At 42.7% G+C, this 21595-nt stretch overlaps 1 protein-coding gene across 1 annotated transcript in view; it reads left to right on the top strand.

Moving 5' to 3' along the window:
* The first annotated feature begins 346 nt into the window (after nucleotides 1-346).
* The window catches only part of LRP6 (LDL receptor related protein 6), a 334641-nt gene continuing 313392 nt past the window's right edge, over nucleotides 347-21595 (top strand). Inside the window, exon 1 of the mRNA XM_029599796.1 lies at nucleotides 347-814. Coding sequence (XP_029455656.1) covers nucleotides 760-814 — 55 coding nt within the window. The 5' untranslated portion in view covers nucleotides 347-759. The remainder of the gene's footprint in view (nucleotides 815-21595) is intronic.

The following is a 21595-nucleotide window of genomic DNA, read 5'->3' as shown; positions in this document are numbered from 1 at the left end:
TCTCTCTCTCTCCTTTCAATCGTTTGCTGCAGGCCGGGTCTGTCCCCAATTAAATGGTAACGGAATAGCTGCCATAAAATCAGACTAATCTTGTCAAACTGGAGGGCTGGGGAGTTCCCCCGATTCCTAGTCCTTTCGCCTTCCCATAGCTGCACCCCCGGCCGCTAGCATAGGGATAGGGAATCGCCAATCGCACCGAGCGCTGCCAGGCCGTGAAAGAAGTCCCGGCGCTCGGCTCCCAGCACAGGGAGAGGAAGCAGGATACAAAAAAAAAAAAAAAAAAAAAAGAAAGTAGTCCTTGTTGGATCCTTTCCGCAATCTCGATCCCTCCTCGCTCGCTCGCGCTCGGCTGCCTCACGTCGCTGCGTAGGCTCCGAGCGGGGAGGAGGAGGAGGGGGAGGGATTGTTTCTGCGGGAATACGCTAGAGGCGCAGGGGTACGCGGCGAGCTTGACCAGAGGGGCGACCTTTCTCCCTCTCTCTCTCCCCCGCTGGTCTCCGTGCGCCGCGGCTGGGGAATGAGAGCGTGAGAGGGGGGAGGTGACGGAAGGGTAGGCGGGCGGTGAATGGGGGCCGTACCGCGGGGAAGCGCCGTTGCAGTATCAGCCATGGGGGAGTTCGGGGGACATCACCAGCTGCTGGTGCCCACAGCCGCAGGGAGTGCGCGGACCTTATAAATAAAAGAAAACAAACAAAACAGCCAGAGGAGCGCGAGAAGCGCCGCGCCTCGCCCTCCCGGGGCCGCTAGAAGAAAGGAGCCATGGGCGCCGTGCTGAGGAGCCTGCTGGTGTGCAGCCTGTGCTGCCTGCTGCGAGGTGAGAGCAGGGCCTGGGCTCGGAGGGGGGGCCGGTGTTAGGGGCTTCCTCTGTTGCGTGGGGGTGGGGGTTTGCTTGGACGAGCGCCGAAGGCCCCGAGCAGCAGTGGCCGAGTCAGGCTTCGCCCCTTTACTCTGGACGGACTCGTTCTTAATTACTCTGGGTGGAAAACCTAGGACACGGGGGGGGGTTATTTAAAGAAAAAAAAAAAAGATGGGGGAAGTGGGAGCTTTCTCTGTCCCGCTCTTAAAGGGATTTTTCTTTTCCTTTTTTTGCTGTCCTCTGGTTGTATTGGTTGCAGCGGGGGAGCTTGGGGCTGCCGGGCTGGGAGCGGAGTGAAACTTTTCTTTGTTTGTTGGCGCTGCGTTTGTGGTGCACAGCCCCGGCCTGAAATGCAGCTGCAGCGCTGTGTTCTCTCCTGGCCACGGGGGCTTTGGCCTTCAAAGCTTCCCAGAACTCAATCACTGCTCCCCGCGTCTGCGGCTCCTTTTGGGCTGTAAACCACCCCCCCCCCTCCTCCCCCGTGCGTTATAACAGGACCACCGAACGGCAAGAAGCCGAAATCTGTTTAGTCTTAGACTAGCTGTGCAAGCTTCTGTCACTAAGAAATGCAAGCTCACCTCTAAGTTAATGGGAATGTGTTAAAACTCTGGTTGGATTTCTAGATTTGCATACCATCGTTTTCAGTATAGGGACCACAAAAATAAAATCACTTGATGTAATGTAGTAAACTTTCCCGGACTATTCTCTCATGACCTGTAACCGTTTGAAAATGATTTTTCAGCATCTCTATCGAGGAGATTCATTTTAAAGGGGTTTTTTTTTATATGTAAGAATGAAATCTGATTCTCAGGCAGAGTTTTGCCAGGATATTTTCATGGAGACTGCGCCAAAGGAAATGCATGAAGAAGAAAAGTTGCTTTAGAAATTGGCAGATAAAAAATATCCCATCTGCTTAAGGGTGTGCACTGAACATTTTTTCGTTTTGTTTTTCATTTAGTTTATTTTTTTTTTGTTTCATTTGCTGGCTTTTTGTCTAGGTAAAATGAAACGAATAGAACCTAAAAACAAAACAAAAATGTTGTGTACTCTATCCATCCCTTCTGCCAGCACCAAAACTTCTCCACCTCGGACTCCCCCTCCCTTAGTTTAAGGGGCAGGAGTGATTCCCCCCCCCCCCCCGTTGCTTCTACTCTTCCATATCTGTTGGTAAATGGCAGCAGTGGGACTTGAGGCTAGTAATGTTTTGTTTTACAGAGGTACCTCTATAGGAGACAGCTATTTGAAAGCAATTATTTTATTTGCAAAAAGAAATGATATGGAAAACTTCATTAACATTTCCTGTTTTAAAAGAAAGCAAATACCTCCTTTCCATACTGCACCCAGTTGCAAATATATAATTTTTTGTCTTCAGTTGATGACATTTCCATCTGTCACTGCAAAAGTAAGTTGATCAAGTGCTTTCAGTGTTAATTGTAGTAGTCATTTTAATAATTTTGCAGAAAACTGCAGTAGTATTGTATGGTTTCTGCTAAATTTTTCAAATGTATTGCTGTAGATGCTAATTTGTTTTAACTCCTTTTGAGGTCTTCAGTTGGAAAAGTGTGAAATAAGTTATATTTAGTTACCTCAGAGACACTTTAAGAAGTGTTTTTTCTTAGGCATAGATCAACCCTGGGCTTTGTGGCCCTTGTACTTACAGAAGACACGAGGGCAAAGTAGTTTTCCTGTATTAAATATATGGACATGTAGATCAAATAATGGTGTTAGACAAGACATTCAAATTTTAAAACTTACACCAACTAATCCAAACAATTAGCAAATATGATCACATATAGATAGGTTTTTGTCCCATCCTTGAGTAAGTTGTCAGCAAATTGACACTTGTGGCTTAATATTTGTCTTTGAATTTGTGTTGTTGAACTTCATCTGTGTAGCTTTGCTTAAGCAACATGAATTGGAATGCATGTAATTTGTGATGAGAAAAGCATATCTCTTGGTTTGTTCCTGGTGTAGCATAAAACCTATGTCTTTTCAGCAAACTGTCCCCTTCACTCCTATATCTAAAAAGCTTCTGGCCAGCTGGTGGGGGGAGGAGCTTGCTGCCTTTCCTATCTCCCCCCCCCTGCTTGTACAGACACCACAGCCCAAGGAAGGGGGAGATTGTGTATACCAGGAAGAGAGAAGCTCTGGGTGGGTGTGTAAGAGGCTTTGTCTGGCTGTACCTGGCTGGGTGTGTATGTTTGTGACTGTGCATCAGGAGAGGGTGAATGCATGCCTTTGTAATAAGTGAGTCTGTGTGGGTGTTCTGACTGAGAGGTAAACCGGCTGTGGGTGTTCAGGAAGGTTTCTATCTTTTTAAAGTGAGACTTTGTTTGCATATATGTGAAGGAGGCTTTGCTTGCGAGATGTTAAATCAGAGTGGAAGACTGGCCATGTCTGATCAAAGTTTGGATTTATACATTGAATCCAAATGGGGCGAAAAAAGGGCTATACCTGGAAAGCAATGTATACTGATGCCCATAGTTTGGGAAATAGTCATCTAGAGGCAATCATAGCCACTACATCCATCATCCTCCCCTAACAGAGACGTACAAGGAAAACTTATCTAAGAAGGCCAAGGTAGAAAAAAAGGAGGAAGACTGACACTATATTAAAAAAAAAAAAAATTAAAGGAACAAAATCTGCAGGGCATGTAGGGTAAGGAGATGGCACTGTGGATTGATCTGGAAAGAGGGAATAGAACATCTATATTAGTGTGAGATTTAATGAAGAATATTCACAAGATTGCTATGAAAGGGGAAGTACTGTTAGGTGATTTTAATGTCAGATGTTGATTGGTACATCTTGTCTATGGTGTCTTGTAGAACAGGAGTGGGCAAACCTTTTTGGGCTGGGGCCACATTACAAGTTATCGAGCGCAACGAGGGCAGAGGGTGGGGCGTGGCAGGGCCTCAACACAGGACTCAAATCTCTACCATTTGCAAGCATTTCAGTATCCAGCAGGCTTAAGCACCATGATTTTTAACACCAAAGGAGCGCCTTCAATCATGGATCCCCAGTCTTTACCAAAATCAGAAAAATCTTCACCTCAGCAGGTATGAGGTATTTTTCCAGCTAGCAGACCACCTAACCTCAGCATGTTTCAAAACAGATACCAGAACACCACCTATTAGTTAAGAATAAGGATAAAAACACTTTAACATTTCCCCAAAATCAAATATTTCAAAATGGACATATCAAACACCCAATAATGAAAACTAATAAGGATAAAAAAAATTCCCCCCTCCATATCTGGAAACTTTTCATTTCCAGTCACCCTGAGATTGTAGACTCTCACTTTCACAGGCATTCATACACACTCACAAACCCTTCTACACTCTCTTCTAACTCTCATCCGCTTCATCCTCCCTTCCCTCTCATTCACCTTTCAGTCATTTACTCCCTCCCCTCCACTCGCCTTCTTAGTCATTCACCTCCACCTTTACTCTGACATTCACCCTCCCACTCATAACCATTCCCTCTGTCACTTACCCTTTCCGGGAAAAATAGTGGAAACTATTCTAAAGATCAAAATCGTAGAGCATATAGAAAGGCATGGTTTAATGGAACACAGTCAACACAGATTTACCCAAGGGGGAAGTCTTGCCTAACAAATCTGCTTCATTTTTTTGAAGGGGTTAATAAGCATGTGGATTTTCAGAAGGCATTTGACAAAGTCCCTTATGAGAGGCTTCTAAGAAACTAAAAAGTCATGGGATAGGAGGCGATGTCCTTTCGTGGATTACAAACTGGTTAAAAGACAGGAAACGGAGTAGGATTAAATGGTCAATCTTCTTAGTGGAAAAGGGTAAACAGTGGAGTGCCTCAGGGATCTGTACTTGGAACGGTGCTTTTCAATATATATAAATGAACTGAAAAGGAAAACGATGAGTGAGATTATCAAATTTGTGGATGATACAAAATTATTCAGAATAGTTAAATCACAAGTGGATTGTGATACATCAAAAGAGGACCTTGCAAGACTGGAAGATTGGGCATCCAATGGCAGAAGAAATTTAATGTGGACAAGTGCAAGGTGTTGCATATAGGGAAAAATAACCGTTGCTGTAGTTACGCGATGTTAGGTTCCATGTTAGGAGCTACCATTCAGGAAAAAGATCTAGGCATCATAGTGGATAATACTTTAAAATCGTCGGCTCAGTGTGCTGCAGCAGTCAAAAAAGCAAACAGAATGTTAGGAATTATTAGGAAGGGAATGGTTAATAAAACAGAAAATGTCATAATGCCTCTTTATTGCTTCATGGTGAGACCGCACCTGGAATACTGTATACAACTCTGGTCGCCACATCTCAAAAAAGATATGATTGCGATGGAGAAGGTACAGAGAAGGGCAACCAAAATGATAAAGGGGATGGAACAGCTCCCCTATGAGGAGAGGCTGAAGAGGGTTAGGGCTGTTCAGCTTGGAGAAGAGACGACTGAGGAGGGATATGATAGAGGTGTTTAAGATCATGAGAGGTCTTAAACTAGTAGATGTGAATCGGTTATTTACACTTTCGAATAATAGAAGGACTAGGGGGCACTCCATGAAGTTAGCAAGTAGCACATTGAAGACTAATTGGAGAAAATTCTTTTTCACTCAACGCACAATTAAGCTCTGGGATTTGTTGCCAGAGGATGTGGTTAGTGCAGTTAGTGTAGCTGGGTTCAAAAAGGTTTGGATAAGTTCTTGGAGGAGAAGTCCATTAACTGCTATTAATCAAGTTTACTTAGGGAATAGCCACTGCTATTAATTGCATCAGTAGCATGGGATTTTCTTAGTGTTTGGGTACTTGCCAGGTTTTTGTGGCCTGGTTTGGCCTCTGTTGGAAACAGGATGCTGGGCTTGATGGACCCTTGGTCTGACCCAGCATGGCAAGTTCTTATGTTATTATCCCTGCTTCCCACGAACTACCTTACCTTTGTCACTCACCCTTCCCTCTATCACTTGCCCCTTTCACTTTCTTCCTTCCCCTTTCTTCCTTCCCACTCTTCCTTTCAGTCACTTTCCTTTCCACTCTATTCCTTTCTCTTCCCTCTGTCACACACTCTCCCTCCCCTCATAGTCACTAAACCCCCATCCTGTTTCTTTACCTTACTCATACCCTTCCTCATCTCAGCCCACCATGTCATGATTCACCCTTTCTGCTGACTGGGTCAGTTCCTGCCCCACCGCTGTGCAGGATCTAGGCTTGCTGGTGGGGCGATGGGATCCCTGTCAGTGCCTCACTCTTGCTGTGGTCCCGGCCATATTGCTGGCAGGGATGGAATCCCCACCAGCGCACTAGCATGTCATTAAATAGCGCCACCGATGCAGCCTATGACCTTCCTGCCCAAATGAGATTAGTCACGTGGGCCGCACATAATATACATTTTAGGAGAGCTAGGCGGCTCAGATTTGGCCTTCAGGCTGTAGTTTGCCTTCCTCTGTTCTAGAAGCGGGGAGGTCCTGGATTATTTTTAGGGTAACAGAATCCAACGGTTAGGGGCAATGCTGTCCTGTTGATTACCAACGGCGAGAGTGTTTTTGATGGCATAGTGGATGATCATCTGGGATCCAGTGATCACTGGCTGCTGATGTTCAGTATTATAATGCAGGCAGTAATGGTTTTAGATGGAGGAGGAGGAGTAGCTTAGTGGTTAGAGCAGTGGGTCTTGAACCAGGGAAATCAGGATTCAAATCTCACTGCTGCACCTTGTGACTTACCCATGGTCACTTCACCAACATTGCCTCAGTTACAAACTTACCGGCTAGAAAAGAGGCAGGGGGGTGATAGTGTGCACCTGCCCGCATCACGGCGGTGCATTTTCACCCACAGCGGTTGCAGCATGGGGGCACACTATCGCCCCCCATAGCGCCACTGTAAAAGGTGTAGTTATTTCCGGTGCTACTGCCAGCAATAATGTGTTAAACATTATTGCCCGCAGCGGTACAGGAAAAGCATTTTCCCTAAGCCCGCCCAAACCCGTCCCCTTTCCCTCATTTAAATTTTGTTGTCGCGATGTGGTAATTATCGCACGCGTGCGATAAGGCCCTAACACATGATAGTGGCTCATCACATTTTGAAAAATGACTCTGTGATTGTCAGCCCTCTGGGGATAGAGAAATACTTTGAAGTGCCAAAAAGCGGACTATACAAATCAAATAATTCAGATGGGTGAGTACCTCAAGGAGTCAGCTAAGCTGGATGGGAAAATCTAGGGGAAGTAGAAGAACAGAAAGCAAAACTGAAGGGCAACTAATTGTTTTCGGGCCGATACAGTAAAGTCCACGGGAGAGCGGACGAACGCCTGCTCTCCCGGCGCACGCACCGGCCCCTCGCCGGTGCACGCGATTCACTGTGCAAATTAGGTGGCGCGGTAGAAACGGGGAAAAGGAGGCGCTAGGGCACTAGCGCGTCCCTAGCGCCTCCTTTTTGACAGGAGTGGCGGCTGTCAGCGGGTTTGACAGCTGACGCTCAATTTTGCCGGCGTCTGTTCTCGAGCCCGCTGACAGCCACGGGCTCAGAAACCGGACGCTGGCAAAATTGAGCGTCCGGGTTTTGGCCTGACAGCCGCGGGCCAAATTAAAAAATTTTTTTTTTTTTTACTTTTTTTACTCTTTGGGACCTCCGACTTAATATCACCATGATATTAAGTCGGTGGGTGCACAGAAAAGCAGTTTTTACTGCTTTTCTGTGCACTTTCCCAGTGCCGGAAGAAATTAGCGCCGACCTTTGGGTCGGCGCTAATTTCTGAAAGTAAAATGTGCAGCTTGGCTGCACATTTTAGTGAATCGCGCGCGCATACCTAATAGGGCCCTCAACATGCATTTGCATGTTGAGGGCGCTATTAGGTGCCGCGCGTTTTCCTCCCCTTACTGAATAAGGGGTAAGGGAAAACGCGCGTCCAGGACAGGCTAACAGTGCGCTCCGTCGGAGGGCACTGTACTGTATCGGCCTGTAAGTTAGGAAAGTAAATAAAGGAAAGAAGAAAAAAGGCTGCTATTGCTTTTCTAAAGTAATAGCTGAAAAGGTAAGAGAAAAAAGGTTGGCATTCATAAACTACAAGAGATCACAGAAAGAGGGAGACAAGCAACAATATTTGGAAAAGCTAAGAGAAACTGGGAAAATAGTCAGCATAGATGCAAATTAAAGGAAAAAAATAGCAAACATGGTGAAGGGGGGGGGGGGAGGGGCAACAAGGAGGGGAAAATCTGGAGGCTGACGAGGAAAAAGCAGAATTGTTTAAATATTTTTGTCCAGTAAGGAAGGGCCAGAAGCAAAACTAAAGAAAATAGATGCAAATAGGACTGGAATAGATATAAACCTCAAACAATTTTCAGAAGTCACTGTTTGTGAGGAGCAGAGCTGGGATCATCGTTTCCTGCAGCTGGGGCAGATATTTAGAATTATGCCCCCCCCCCTCCCCCCACACACTGACCTAATGCTTTCTCCTATAGCAGCAAGGTTACAGCTGTCCTTATAGTGGTGGCAGCTTCAGCAAAGCACTCCTCTCTCTCTTCCCCTCCTCCCTCATTGTATGTCCCTCCTCCCACTCCACTCTGTGCCTTGAATCATCCTGTTTCTCCCCACTCCTTGCCCAACAGCAGCAGGAGACCCCTCTTCCACCACGCTGTCTTTCTTTTTTGCCCCCTTCCTCCAGATGTACTGCACAGCAGCAGTCCCATCATTGGCTCCCCTTTTTACCTCTGCCAAGTGGCAGCCGCCTTCTCTCTCCCTCTCCCTCTTTCTCTTTCTCCTCCCTCCTATGTTCCTCAGGCTGCAATGCTGTCTAGCTTTATGCAGTGGGCCCAAAAAGCAACAAGGTAGGCAATTTAGAAAAGCCGTGAGCAAACGTAAGAAAGTAGATGCCGTAGAATGTCTTTTTCAATGCAGCCACACAGATGTGGCGAAACTCAGCCTGAGTCGGGCGTGTTTTATTGTTTTCATACGTCTCCAGCTAATAAAGACATTGAAAAAGACATTCTACGGCGTCTACTTTCTTATGTTTGCTCATAGCTTTCTGCAGTGGTAGCAGCAGTAGGTGAAGAAACTTTAAAAACAGCACAGGGTCAGCAAGCCACAAGGCAGCCCTTATATTTCTCCTGGACAAGCTTATTCATTGCAGTATCCTGAAAACATGAGTGGTTGGGGGTCTTTGAGATGTGCACCCTCCTCAATTAATTTTCAGGCTCATAGGCTCTTCCTGAGTTTTTATAATTTAATTCAACTATCAAGTGCCCTCCCTTCCCAGAACAATCCTGCAAAATCACATGACTGGACATTATATTTTTAAATATTAAACTTTGTTTTGAAAAAATGTTTCAGAAATCGTCAGTGTCTGATGAATGTGTTCTGTGATTTTTGGAAATAGACTGCAAAAAAAAGGTCATACCAAGAAATACCTAAATTTATCAGTTAAAAAACATTCATATTACATTGTTTGAAGATAATCTTTAATGGCTGACTAAGTTGAAGTAGAATTTTTTTCTCTTTACTACTCACCATAGGAAAAACATTCAAATTATGTTGTCACTTTTTGAGACAAAGACCCTCGATTATCTGGCATTTTGTGAAGTAACACACAAACCCTGCAAAAAGTCACTCAGAACCTATATAGCAAGCCTGCCATACCAGGACAGCAATAACTCCCAGAGCTCAAACAGTAACAGTCCTGCATGGAAAGGAAACTACAAATATTTCACCTGGGCCTAAAACACCAGTACACCTTCTAGTGGGAAAACAAGCTGGACTGCTTCAGATCCCTGTACAGAACCAACATACTAGCAGAATACCTACGTCACACGTATAATGTGACCCAGCCTTGCCTGTCATCAATAGTTTCCACTGTTTTTCCATCTTGGACAGTGGAAGGGTGTTGTCTTTTTGAAATCCTCTCCTGGCTTTAACCCCATCTTTTTTTTGTGAGAGGCTTCTGGAGAATATATATCCACCCCATGAATAAGGACCTTCATTTTAGGATTTTATTTTTTACTTTTTCCCAGGAATTTATCAGAATTTATTTTAAGGAAAAAATCAGTGGAAAAACGTGACTCGCTATTTTCCTGAGTGAATAGAGTTTATTTTGGTGGACAAAGGCACTTACCTATTAGCAGCATCCCTAGTTCTACCCTCATCCCCTGCCTAGCATGTACCTATTTCTCCCCACTCCCCTGGGAAATCTCCCTTTTCACATTGCAACAGCATTTTGGCTCCAGGCTTCTTCAGCAGCATGCTTATGGAGGCTCCTGTGCTCTGCATCACTGCACTTCCGCTCTTGTGTGGGGCCAGGGAGCCTGCCAGGAAGTGCTTCTGCTGGGCATGGCCCACTTCAAATGCTTCATTGGCGGCACCTTGGCTGCCTTAGGGGGCAGGCGAGAGTTGAAATGCCATATCAGCAGCACTGGTGGGAGAGCGCTGCCGTGGGTGGGGGACAGCACTTAAAATACTGCAGGTGCTTTGCCCCCATACTGGTTTCCGGCAGTTGCTGGAGGCCTTGAGATACTGCAACTGAAGTTCTAGAGCTTCTAGAAAAATCTGGGAATTTTATGGGTGAACATTGGTTTAAACTGAAAACGAAGGGCCTTACCCATGGAGCATGCTCAGAAATTAGAGGGAAGGTGACTGGAGAATGGGAAGGAGGAGGAGTCTGCTGATGGTCAAAGCCTCCTCCTTGAGATTTTTGATCAGAAAGAGGAGGAGTTTGTGGATTTTGCTATATGGTTTTATTGGATTTTTGACCATTCTGGGAGGCAGGGTGTCTCAATGACCCAGCCCTTCTGGGCTCCCTCTGTGTCCAGAAGGGCTGGGTCATTGATCTCTTTGCTTTAGCTGAAAGTCAGTGACAAGGGTGAAGAGAAGTTTAGGATGTTTGCCATTTCAGTAGGATTTGCTGGGTTTGGTGGAATTTCTGAAGATTTGTTAGAATTTTAAAGACTATATTTGAACTTGGGGATTTTTCCATCTTTTTGCTTAGTTGATGTTGGGAGTTGTGTTCCAGCTACCCTACCCTTCAAGGGGAGGGGTGGTTAAGTATGTATGGTGGTGCAGAAGTAAGATGACCAATTAGGAGGAACAAAATGGACAAGGAGACAATGGTTTTTCTTATTCGTATCTTTGCTTCTGATTTTCACAATAATTGCTTGGATTCTTATATACTTCAGATTAAAAATCTTCTTTTGAGCACCAATTCAACTCCTAGCTTTTATTTTTCTTCTTTCTATTCAGTGGTGAATGGATAGTTATTTGAGTGACTGCTGTTGGCCAGTGTTTTTTTTTTTTTTTCTGGATCTCTATGGTTCCTCCTGTACCTTTTGGGGAATACCCACCACCATTCAGAGGATTGGACTTACTGACTGTGCCAGGGGCCCAAAAGGTTAACTTCTTCCTCGCCAGACCTGAACCGTGGCATTTTATCGCCCCTGGATGATGCCATACAGCTAAACGGGGGGACCTGCTACATACAGAACACACAGACCCTCACCAAATACAGAATAAAGGATCACTAATTAGAAATAGACACATCAGATAAAAACTGAATTCTTCATTGTTTTGCTGTCCCCTCCAGTCCCCCTCCCCCTTTCTGTTTTCTGCACATAGGAGGCGAAGGGGCTGGATTATTGAGAATTCTTCTTTGCTTTGCACTGTGCTCTCTACTTCAAGCTAACATCCACCCCTATCCAGAACCTTGTATACTACTTGGGAAGGGAGGGGCTGGAATAGGAAGCAGAGGGCTGACCTCTGCTGCCTGAGATTTTGTGCACTGGCCAATAGTCACAGGGGTGGAGCCTTGTGTGCTTATGCCCATAGATAAAAGTAGCCTTGTGGATGATGCCCCCTTGGGTTTGACACCCAGGGCAGCCGCCCCTCCCTCCACCCCAGTCCTGACTCTGGTGAGGAGCTAGTTAAACTAAAAGTAGATAAAATGATAGGGGCAGACAGGATACATTCAAGGGTTTTAATAGAATTTAGAGATATTCTGGCAGCTTGGCTGGCTGATCTTTTCAGTTCTGCTTTGGAGTAGGGAGTAGTTCCAGGGGACTGAAGACAGGCAGATGTGGTTCCTTTTCACAAAAGTGGAAGTGAGGAGTAAATTTAATGGAATTGCTGCTAAAACATAGGGGAGTGCAGTTTCTGGAATCCAGTGCATTACAAGGTCTGAGGCAATGTAGTTTTATCATAGGTAGCTCTTGACAGATAAATCTCATCAATTTCTTTGAGTAACTAGGGAATTGGATCCAAATAGAGTGTTAAAAATGTAGTGTACATGGATTTCAGGTTTTGGACATGGATCTCATAGGAAACTTATAAATAAATTGAACACACTTGGTATGGGCCCTAAAGGGACTGAGTTAGAAACTGAGTAGGAGATGTCAAAGGGTAGTGGTAAACAATGTTCTCTCTAAGGATTGGGTTGCAGTGAGCAAAAAATTTTTTGTTTAATTACTCTGTGAGCATTACTTACTTAGATGCAAAAAGTCTATCAATTTTATGCTCCCAGCAACCCAGTCTTTACAGGGAATATTGGAGCAGCGTGCACACAAACTTTCTCACATACACACACTAACACTTGCATATTCACTCTCATACTCTTTCTCACATATACATGCTGATTCTCACAAACACACAGGCACTCTCATTCGCTCCCCAGACTCACATGCACACTCGCGCAGTTTTGACTCCTCTTCCACACACACACTCTTCTCAGTAACTGCAAACCCTTCACTACCAAACACTCTTTAAGTAGCACAAACCCCTGAGGACTCAAACAGCAGCAGACATATGACATGGCAGCAATGTAAATATTCTTCCATGTCCTAGACACTAATACACTGCCTACTGGGAATAACAAAATAAAGCTTTACTGTAAAACTATACACCAGCAAAAATATTGCACCTCAGTTACACATGTAGACCTTTACCTAATACAGAAACATGCAGACACAATGGAAAGCCCAAGAAACCAGACTCTGAACAGTGGAATATTGGAGAGAGAACAAAATACAAATATGTAATGGACATTCCTAAAGATAACAATTGCCAGTCACTAAAAATTATATATTTTTTTTTAACCTTTGTCTGAGCTTATTTTTCTAATTGGTTGGTCCCAGGCTTTTTTCCTCGTTCCCTTTCTTGGTCTTTTCCCAAATGTCTTTTTTTTATTTTTTTTTTCTCCACCTGTCATCTTCCTTTCTCCATCTACACACCGGCTTTCAAACCCCACCTCCACACACACAGCCTCTCTCATACATACATATGAAAAGGGCCTGGGTCTCATTTTCAGCTGCCAGCGGGATGGGGTCCCTTGGCAGCCTCTGCGTCGTAGTCTTCTCTTCGGCTGCCAGTGGCATGGAGATATGCTGGTGGCCATCGCATCCTCTTCCTCTTTTTGGCTGCTAGTGTGATAGGCTCCGTGGCGTCCTGCCAAGTTGAGAGGTGGGTGACAGCAGGAGTCACGTTTATCTGAATGTCATCTCCTGCTTCTGCAGGGCTGATCTTGTGATAAGAGCTGTGAGACTGGCTCTATGGTACCAGGCAATGACGTTTGAATAATCGCGACTCCTGCCCGGGATGGGGTGTAGGGAGGAGCGGTTCCACTGATAGGATTGGGCAAGGGTTTGGTTTATCCTGGCCTGATCCCTGTGCCAGGGGGTGGGGTAAAAGCTGTGTGATGCCATGCATGCGTGCATCTTAGAGGGAACAGTCATGGTAAATGGAGTTCACTCTGAGGAGAATGTTATTACTAGTGGTGTGCCACAGGGATTAGTCTTTGGATTAGTTCAGTATCTTCGCAATATTACAAAAGGACTTTTGGGAAAGGTTTATGTTTTCCAATTGATAAATTCTGCATCAAGATATACACCCATGTTAGATGTAGCAGGATCTAGCAAAGCTTGAGAAATCTAGAATCTGGCAGCTAAGATTTAATGCAAAAAAAAAAAGTTACAAAATAAAAAAAAAACCCAACAAAGCATGTCAAAGAAAATTATCAAATTAGACCAACAGTCTTTTTACGGAGAAATCCCAGTCATCAGAATGTCAATACTAATGCAACTTCATACAGATAAAAATGTTTAGTTATGTTCCTAACAGGCAGTATCTGCAAATATACCGGTACATGCAACACATCCAAAAAGGCCCTGTGATGTTTAACCAATATATTCATTGCTGTTTTTTCCATTAACATTTGTTAGGATGGTTGGTGGGTGGAACTGGGGGGCTTTGGGGGAAGGAGGGAAGGAAATATGCTTATTTGATGGCAGTATTGTAATTCCTTTTAAAATGCATTTACTGTTTTATATCGTGTGGCATGTCGCCACACGCTGCATGTTCTGTTTGTACTGTTTATTTCTTTAATAGTTTGAATAATAAAAAAAAAATGCAGTTATGTATTTGGGCTGGAAAAACTCAAGGGTGCGGTACAGTATCGAGAGTGGAATTATGCATGAAACAAAAGTGGGATCTGGGGATGATCGCTTTTGATGATTTCAAGGTGGTCAAACAGGTGAATTAAATAAAAGTTAAAGCTAGAATGATGTTTGGGTAAATAGGAAGAGCAAAAAGGAAGCAATATTGGCCTGGTGAAAGTCTCCAGTGTAACCTCATTTGGAATACTGTGTACAATTCTGGAAACCTTCAAAAGGATATAAACCAAAAGATAAATTCGATGGGTATGAAAATATGAGGTAAATATTGGGAATAATGAACATGTTTGAAGAGTTTTAATATATTTGGCTATGGTATTAGCTTTGTGTTAGGTCATCATAACACCTTAATTTTGCTTGTCTTGTAAAACGGGTATACTTAAGAACATAAGAAATTGCCAATCTGGGTCAGAGCAAGGGTCCATCAAGCCCAGCATTCTATTTACAACAGAGGCCAAACCAGGCCACAAAAACCTGGCAAGCATCCAAACACTAAGAAGATCCCATGCTACTGATGCCAGTAATAGCAGAAGCCATTCCCTAAGTCAACCTGATTAATAGCAGTTAATGGACTTCTCCTCCAAGAACTTATCCAAATCTTATTTTAAACCCAGCTACACTAACTGCACTAACCACATCCTCTGGCAACAAATTCCAGAGCTTAATTGTGCGTTGTGAGATAATTTTCTGCGATTAGTCTTAAATGTGCTACTTGCTAATTTCATGGAGTGCCCCCTAGTCCTTCTATCATCCGAACGTGTAAATAAAATTCACATCTACTCGTTCTAGACCTCTCATGATTTTAAACATCTCTATCATATCCCCCCTCAGCCGTCTCTTCTCCAAGCTGAAAAGTCTTAACCTCTTTAGTCTTTCCTCATAGGGGAGCTGTTCCATTCCCCTTATCATTTTGGTCACCCTTCTCTGTATCTTCTCCATCGCAACTATATCTTCTTTGAGATGCGGCAACCAGAATTGTACACAGTATTCAAGGTGTGGTCTCACCATGGAGTGATGCAGAGGCATTATGACATTTTCCGTTTTATTCGCCATTCCCTTTCTAATAATTCCCAACATTCTGTTTGCTTTTTTTGACTGCTGCAGCACACTGAACTGATGATTTCAATCTGTTATCCACTATGACGCCTATATCTTTCTTGGGTGGTAGCTCCTAATATGGAGCCTAATATTGTGTAACTGTAACATGGGTTATTTTTCCCTATATGCATCACCTTGCACTTGTCTACATTAAATTTCATCTGCCATTTTGATGCCCAATTTTCCAGCCTCACAAGGTCTTCCTGCAATTTATCACAATCTGCTTGTGATTTAACTACTCTGAACAATTTTGTATCTGCAAATTTGATTACCTCACTTGTCATATTTCTTTCCAGATCATTAATAAATATATTGAAAAGTAAGGGTCCCAATACAGATCCCTGAGGCACTCCACTGGCCCACTCCCTTCCACTGAGAAAATTGTCCATTTAATCCTACTGTTCCCTGTCTTTTAGCCAGTTTGTGATCCACGAAAGGACATCGCCACCTATCCCATGACTTTTTACTTTTCCTAGAAGCCTCTCATGAGGAACTTTGTCAAACGCCTTCTGAAAATCCAAATATACAACATCTACTGGTTCGCCTTTATCTACATGTTTAAGTCCTTCAAAAAAGTGAAGCAGATTTGTGAGGCAAGACTTGCCTTGGGTAAAGCCATGCTGACTTTGTTCCATTAAACCATGTCTTTCTATATGTTCTGTGATTTTGATATTTAGAACACTTTCCACTATTTTTTCCTGGCACTGAAGTGAGGCTAACTGGTCTGTAGTTTCCCAGATCACCCCTAGAGCCCTTTTTAAATATTGAGGTTACATTAGCCACCCTCCCGTCTTCAGGTACAATGGATGATTTTAATGATAGGTTACAAAGTTTTACTAATAGGTCTGAAATTTCATTTTTGTGTTCCTTCAGAACCCTGGGGTGTATACCATCAGGTCCACATAATTTACTACTCTTCAGTTTGTCAATGAGGCCTACCATATCTTCTAGGTTCACTGTGATTTGGTTCAGTCCATCTGAATCATCACCCATGAAAACCTCCGATACGGGTATCTCCCCAACAGCCTCTTCAGTAAACACTGAAGCAAAAAAATCATTTAATCTTTCCGCGATGGCCTTATCTTCTCTAATTGCCCCTTTAACCCCTCGATCATCTAATGGTCCAACTGACTCCCTCACAGGCTTTAAAAAAGTTTTTACTGTGAGTTTTTGCCTCTATGGCCAACTTCTTTTCAAATTCTCTCTTAGCCTGTCTTATCAATGTCTTACATTTAACTTGCCAACACCTATGCTTTATCCTATTTTCTTCTGTTGGATCCTTCTTCCAATTTTTGAATGAAGATATTTGGGCTAAAACAGCCTCTTTCACTTCACCTTTTAACCATGCTGGTAATCGTTTTGCCTTCCTTCCACCTTTCTTAATGTGTGGAATACATCTGGACTGTGCTTCTAGGATGGTATTTTTTTAGCAATGACCACGTCTCTTGCACACTTTTTACTTTTGTAGCTGCTCCTTTCAGTTTTTTTCTAACAATTTTTCTCATTTTCTCAGTTTCCCTTTTGAAAGTTTAGCACGAGAGCCGTGGATTTGCTTACTGTCCGCCTTCCATTCATTAATTCAAATTTGATCATATTATGATCACTATTGCCAAGCTGCCCCACCACCGTTACCTCTGTCACCAAATCCTGTGATCCACTGAGAATTAGATCTAAAATTGCTCCCTCTCTTGTCAGTTCCTGAGCCAATTGCTCCATAAAGCTATGATTTATTCCATCCAGGAACTTTATCTCTCTAGCATGTCCCAATGATACATTTATCCAGTCAATATTGGGGTAATTGAAATCTGTATTTTCAGCCACATTGGGTCATCTTTAATCATCGGTCCTATAAAGCATCAAATGCATGCATGCCACGGGTGGTATGATGATCCTTAATAAGGTAGTAAGTGAATTATTTTTATAAAAACACATACGTTAACTCTGAAATATTGTTATACAACGTGTTTTACAGTAGTGTTTACTTAATCGTATTTTGCACGAAATCTTGGATATTTTTGGGTAATTGAAATCTCCCATTATTACCGCACTACCAATTTGGTTAGCTTCCCTACTTTCTCTTAGCATTTCATTGTCCATCTCACCATCTTACAGAGAAATTTGCAAAGAGAACAGAGAATAAGAAAGTAAATAAAGTTGGCATCATAACATCACTTAGTTTCCTATGTGCTTATTTTGTTATTTTAAGACTCACCGCTAACCTTAGATAAAAATATACAGTACAAGAGTTTTACATGTAAATTAACCATGTTACATGTATTAAAAGGACAAGATTTATGACAGTCATCAAATAGTCTTTATATTGGAAATTTATGTAACCGGAACCTGTTGGCACTATTGTATAACGTATTACCCAGTTCAATTTTTTTAACATTATTATATGTGCCTTTTTGTAAACCGTTGTGATGGTATATAACTTAACGACTGTATAGAAAAGATTTTAAATAAATAAATCTTGACCAGATGGACGGTCGTATACTCCAATCACTATAGTCTTCCCCAACACACAAGGGATTCTTACCCATAAAGATTCGATTGTGCATTTAGTCTCATGCAGGATGTTTATCTTGTTGGACTCTATGCCATCCAGGGCATAAAGCGCCACACCGCCTCCTGGGTGCTCATCTCTGTGATTGCGATGTAATTTGTACCCTAGTATAGCACTGTCCCATTGTTTATCCTCCTTCCACCATGACTCTGAGATGCCAATTAAGTCTGTCATCATTCATGCTATACATTCTAATTCTCCCCATCTTACTTCTTATTCTGGCATTAGCATACAAACATTTCAAAGTTTGCTTTTTGTTTGTATTTTCATTCTGCTTTTTAATTGACCGGGATAAGTTAGAATTTTTTAGCTCAGGTGAGTTTTTAGTTACAGGCACTTGGACTACTTTTCTTATTATTGGAACCTCTCTGTTGGGATGCCCTAATTCTAATGCATCATTAGTTTCCTTTGAAGAAACCTCCCTCCGAGCTATGCGCTACTGAGCGACTGTCTGCTTTCCCCTTTGTTCTAGTTTAACCCTTTAAACCCATTGTCCCTGAATTCAGGGACGGCCTAATATTAATATCAACACCAGTTATCCCGGTAAACCGGTATAATCACATACTGATTAACCAATACTAATATTAAAAATAGCACATTGCCAAAATTATTGGTTTTCCCAAGGAAATTAGGGTTGACGGGTTTATCGCCATAGGAACCTAGGATTCAAAGGGTTAAAAGCTGCTCTATCTCCTTCTTAAAGGTTAGTGCCCGCAGTCTGGTTCCACCCTAGTTAAGGTGGCGCCCATCCCTTCGGAAGAGACGTCCCCAAAAGGTTCCCCAGTTCCTTACAAAACTGAATCCCTCTTCCTTGCCCCATTGTCTCATCCATGCATTAAGACTCCAGAGCTCTGCCTGTGCGCATGGAACAGGGAGCTTTTCAGAGAATGCTACCCTTGAGGTTCTGGATTTAAGCTTTCTACCTTAGAGCCTAAATTTGGCTTCCAGAACCTCCCTCCCGCATTTTCCTATATCGTTGGTGCCCACATGTACCACGACTGCCGGCTCCTCCCCAGCACTGTCTAAAATCCTATCTAGGTGATGCATGAGGTCCGCCACCTTCGCACCAGGTAGGCATGTTACCAGATCCTCACGCCTACCTGCCACCCAGCTGTCTACATTCCTAATAATCGAATCTGCAACTATGACGGCCGACCTAACCCTTCCCTCCTGGGCAGTAGGCCTTGGAGACTCATCCTTGGTGCGAAAGGACAATGCACCACCTGGAGGGCAGGTCCTTGCTGCAGGATCATTTCCTGCTGCACCAGGTTGATGCTCTCCGATCATGAGACCTTCTTCCTCCAAAGAACAGATTTCCATGAGGTCACACTATGGATTTGAAGAGAGGCATCATCACAGTTTTCTTTGTTAGTTATACCTTTCCTACTTAGGCTTTTTACCACTGCCTATACTACTGTTCTATATTAACTTTTAAATTGTTAAAAGCTTGACCTCCTTATTTTTCCATCTGGAGTGCCTCCCTGCCTCTCTTGGTAGTGTTTGCAAAAAGACCAACTTTTCTTTTGAGCCCCTGTGCATCTATGAAATTATTGAACAGAGCTGTAACTAGGACTGATCAAGATGCACTCCTTTGATAATCCTGTATCCTGGGTATGAAAATCTCACAATACGATGTGAAGCACCTCCAGCTCCTACAAAGTACTGCCATGAGAATTTTGGTACGTGCAGAAGCAAGTGATCATATCAGGCCAACTCTACTTCAGTGTGGAAAGCAAGATGTGCATGAATAAACAGGGCCCTTGAATACTTCTCTCAACTTCCCTCCCCTTACATGCCCTCAGAGGAACTCTGGTCCACTGAAATGGCTCTTTCCTCTCCTCTACTGTCTGTCACCAAATTGTCCTGCATGAGCTTTCACACTTTCAGCAGTTATGCACCAAAAATGTGGAATAAAGTACCACTAATCCTGTGCCTGGAGCCACACTACATAGTTTAGGGGAAAAGCTAAGGTATGGCTTTTCAGCCAGGTCTTTCCCTGACACAACTGAGTATTGAAACTATTCTGAAATGGGTTTTTCAATGTTGGATCCCATTGGTCTGTTAATTGCAAATTCTGTTTCGATTGTAAGTTGTTCTTGTGCTTTTATTAATTTTACATTTATTGGAATCCTCTTGAGACCAATTTTGGGGGAAAAGGTGGAATATCAAATGTTCATAAATTACAAAAAAAATCTGTATGGCCCCACTCCTTTCTTTCAACCTTCATCAGACAGACTGAGCCTAGCCACAATCATTTTTGTCCAAATTTTCCCTCCAGCCTCTGCTTTCCATCTCTTTCGCTCTCCTTCTCTGCGTGCCTTTAACTTCCTTACCTATGCTTCTTCCAAGTGAGTTTAGAGTCTCTGCCTATTCAATCTTTGAGACCACAGCCCCTAGAATTCTGGGAATTGTAGTACTCTGTAAACCCTGCCCTGCAAGCCTTTAGTGTCTGGTTATAATCTCCTTTTGTCTTGGATAGTTACCTCTCTTTCCCGTATGGCATGAGTATGTATATACATTTATACGTATATGCCATACGTATATGACATTGGAAAACAGACTTGAACCCATTCTACAAACATTGAAAGTTCAATTGAATAAGAACACTCAGAAAACTATGTAAAATGTAGGTGGTTCTCTTAACAAATTTTGTTAGACTGTAATCCATTTTGAGTTGAAAAAAGTATACTCTTGGCCAGGCATGATCTCAGAAAAGACTGGAAGTGAACATCTTTATTTAAACATTTTATATACCGTTATTCCAAATAATATAATGATTATACATCAATACTTTAATCTCTCAATCTAACAATGTTCTCAACTCAGTTCTCTATTCTGCAATCTCTCATTCTCTCTTACCTAAGTTTATAAGCATTCTTAAACAACCATGTTTTCAATATACGTAATATTTCGGGCATAGTGTTCCACAATGTGCACTACGAATTTTAGGGACAACAAAAAGACCTTTATTTTGAGATCTAAGTGTTTGTAGAGTGTATAAATGCAGTTCTGCACCAATACAACCAACATCATTAGAATGAATAACAAAAAAATTAAAGTATTTTTATACTGAATCCTGAATTGCACAATAACCAATGTAATGAAATCAAAATGGGCGTAATGTGTTCAAACTTATGACATCCTAGTAATACTCTAGCCAAAGCATTCTGCAACATTTGCAAAGATCTCAGCCTATAGGCAGGTAGACTAAACAAAAGAGAATTATAATAGTCTAAATTGGGAAAAAATGAGTCTGTAACACTGTACGAAAATCAAGGTTAATAAAGATTTTAGGGGAGGAGGAATAGCCTAGTGGTTAGAGCAGTGGACTATGAACCTGGAGACCAGGGTTTGAGCCTGCCTCTCCTTGTGACCTTGGGCAAGTCACTTTACCCTCCATTGCCTCAGGTACAAACTTAGATTGTAAGCCCTCTGGGGATAGAAAAATACCTACAGTACCTGAATGTAAACTGGTGTGATATCTCAATTGAGATCGAATGTCTGTATATAAAAATAATAAATAAATAAAAAATAAAAATTTAAATTATGTAATAAATGCAATTCTCCATAACCCAATTTGCTTAGCATATTGATATGCTTCTTCATAGAGAGATTCTCATCTAGTAAAACTCCCAGGTAACGTGCTTGATGGGATAATGAAATGTTAAGC

Source organism: Rhinatrema bivittatum, chromosome 4, assembly GCF_901001135.1.
Source record: "Rhinatrema bivittatum chromosome 4, aRhiBiv1.1, whole genome shotgun sequence".
Lineage (NCBI taxonomy): Eukaryota > Metazoa > Chordata > Amphibia > Gymnophiona > Rhinatrematidae > Rhinatrema > Rhinatrema bivittatum.
The sequence above is the reverse complement of the archived record's forward strand: the minus strand, read 5'-3'. Positions and strand labels throughout refer to the sequence as shown.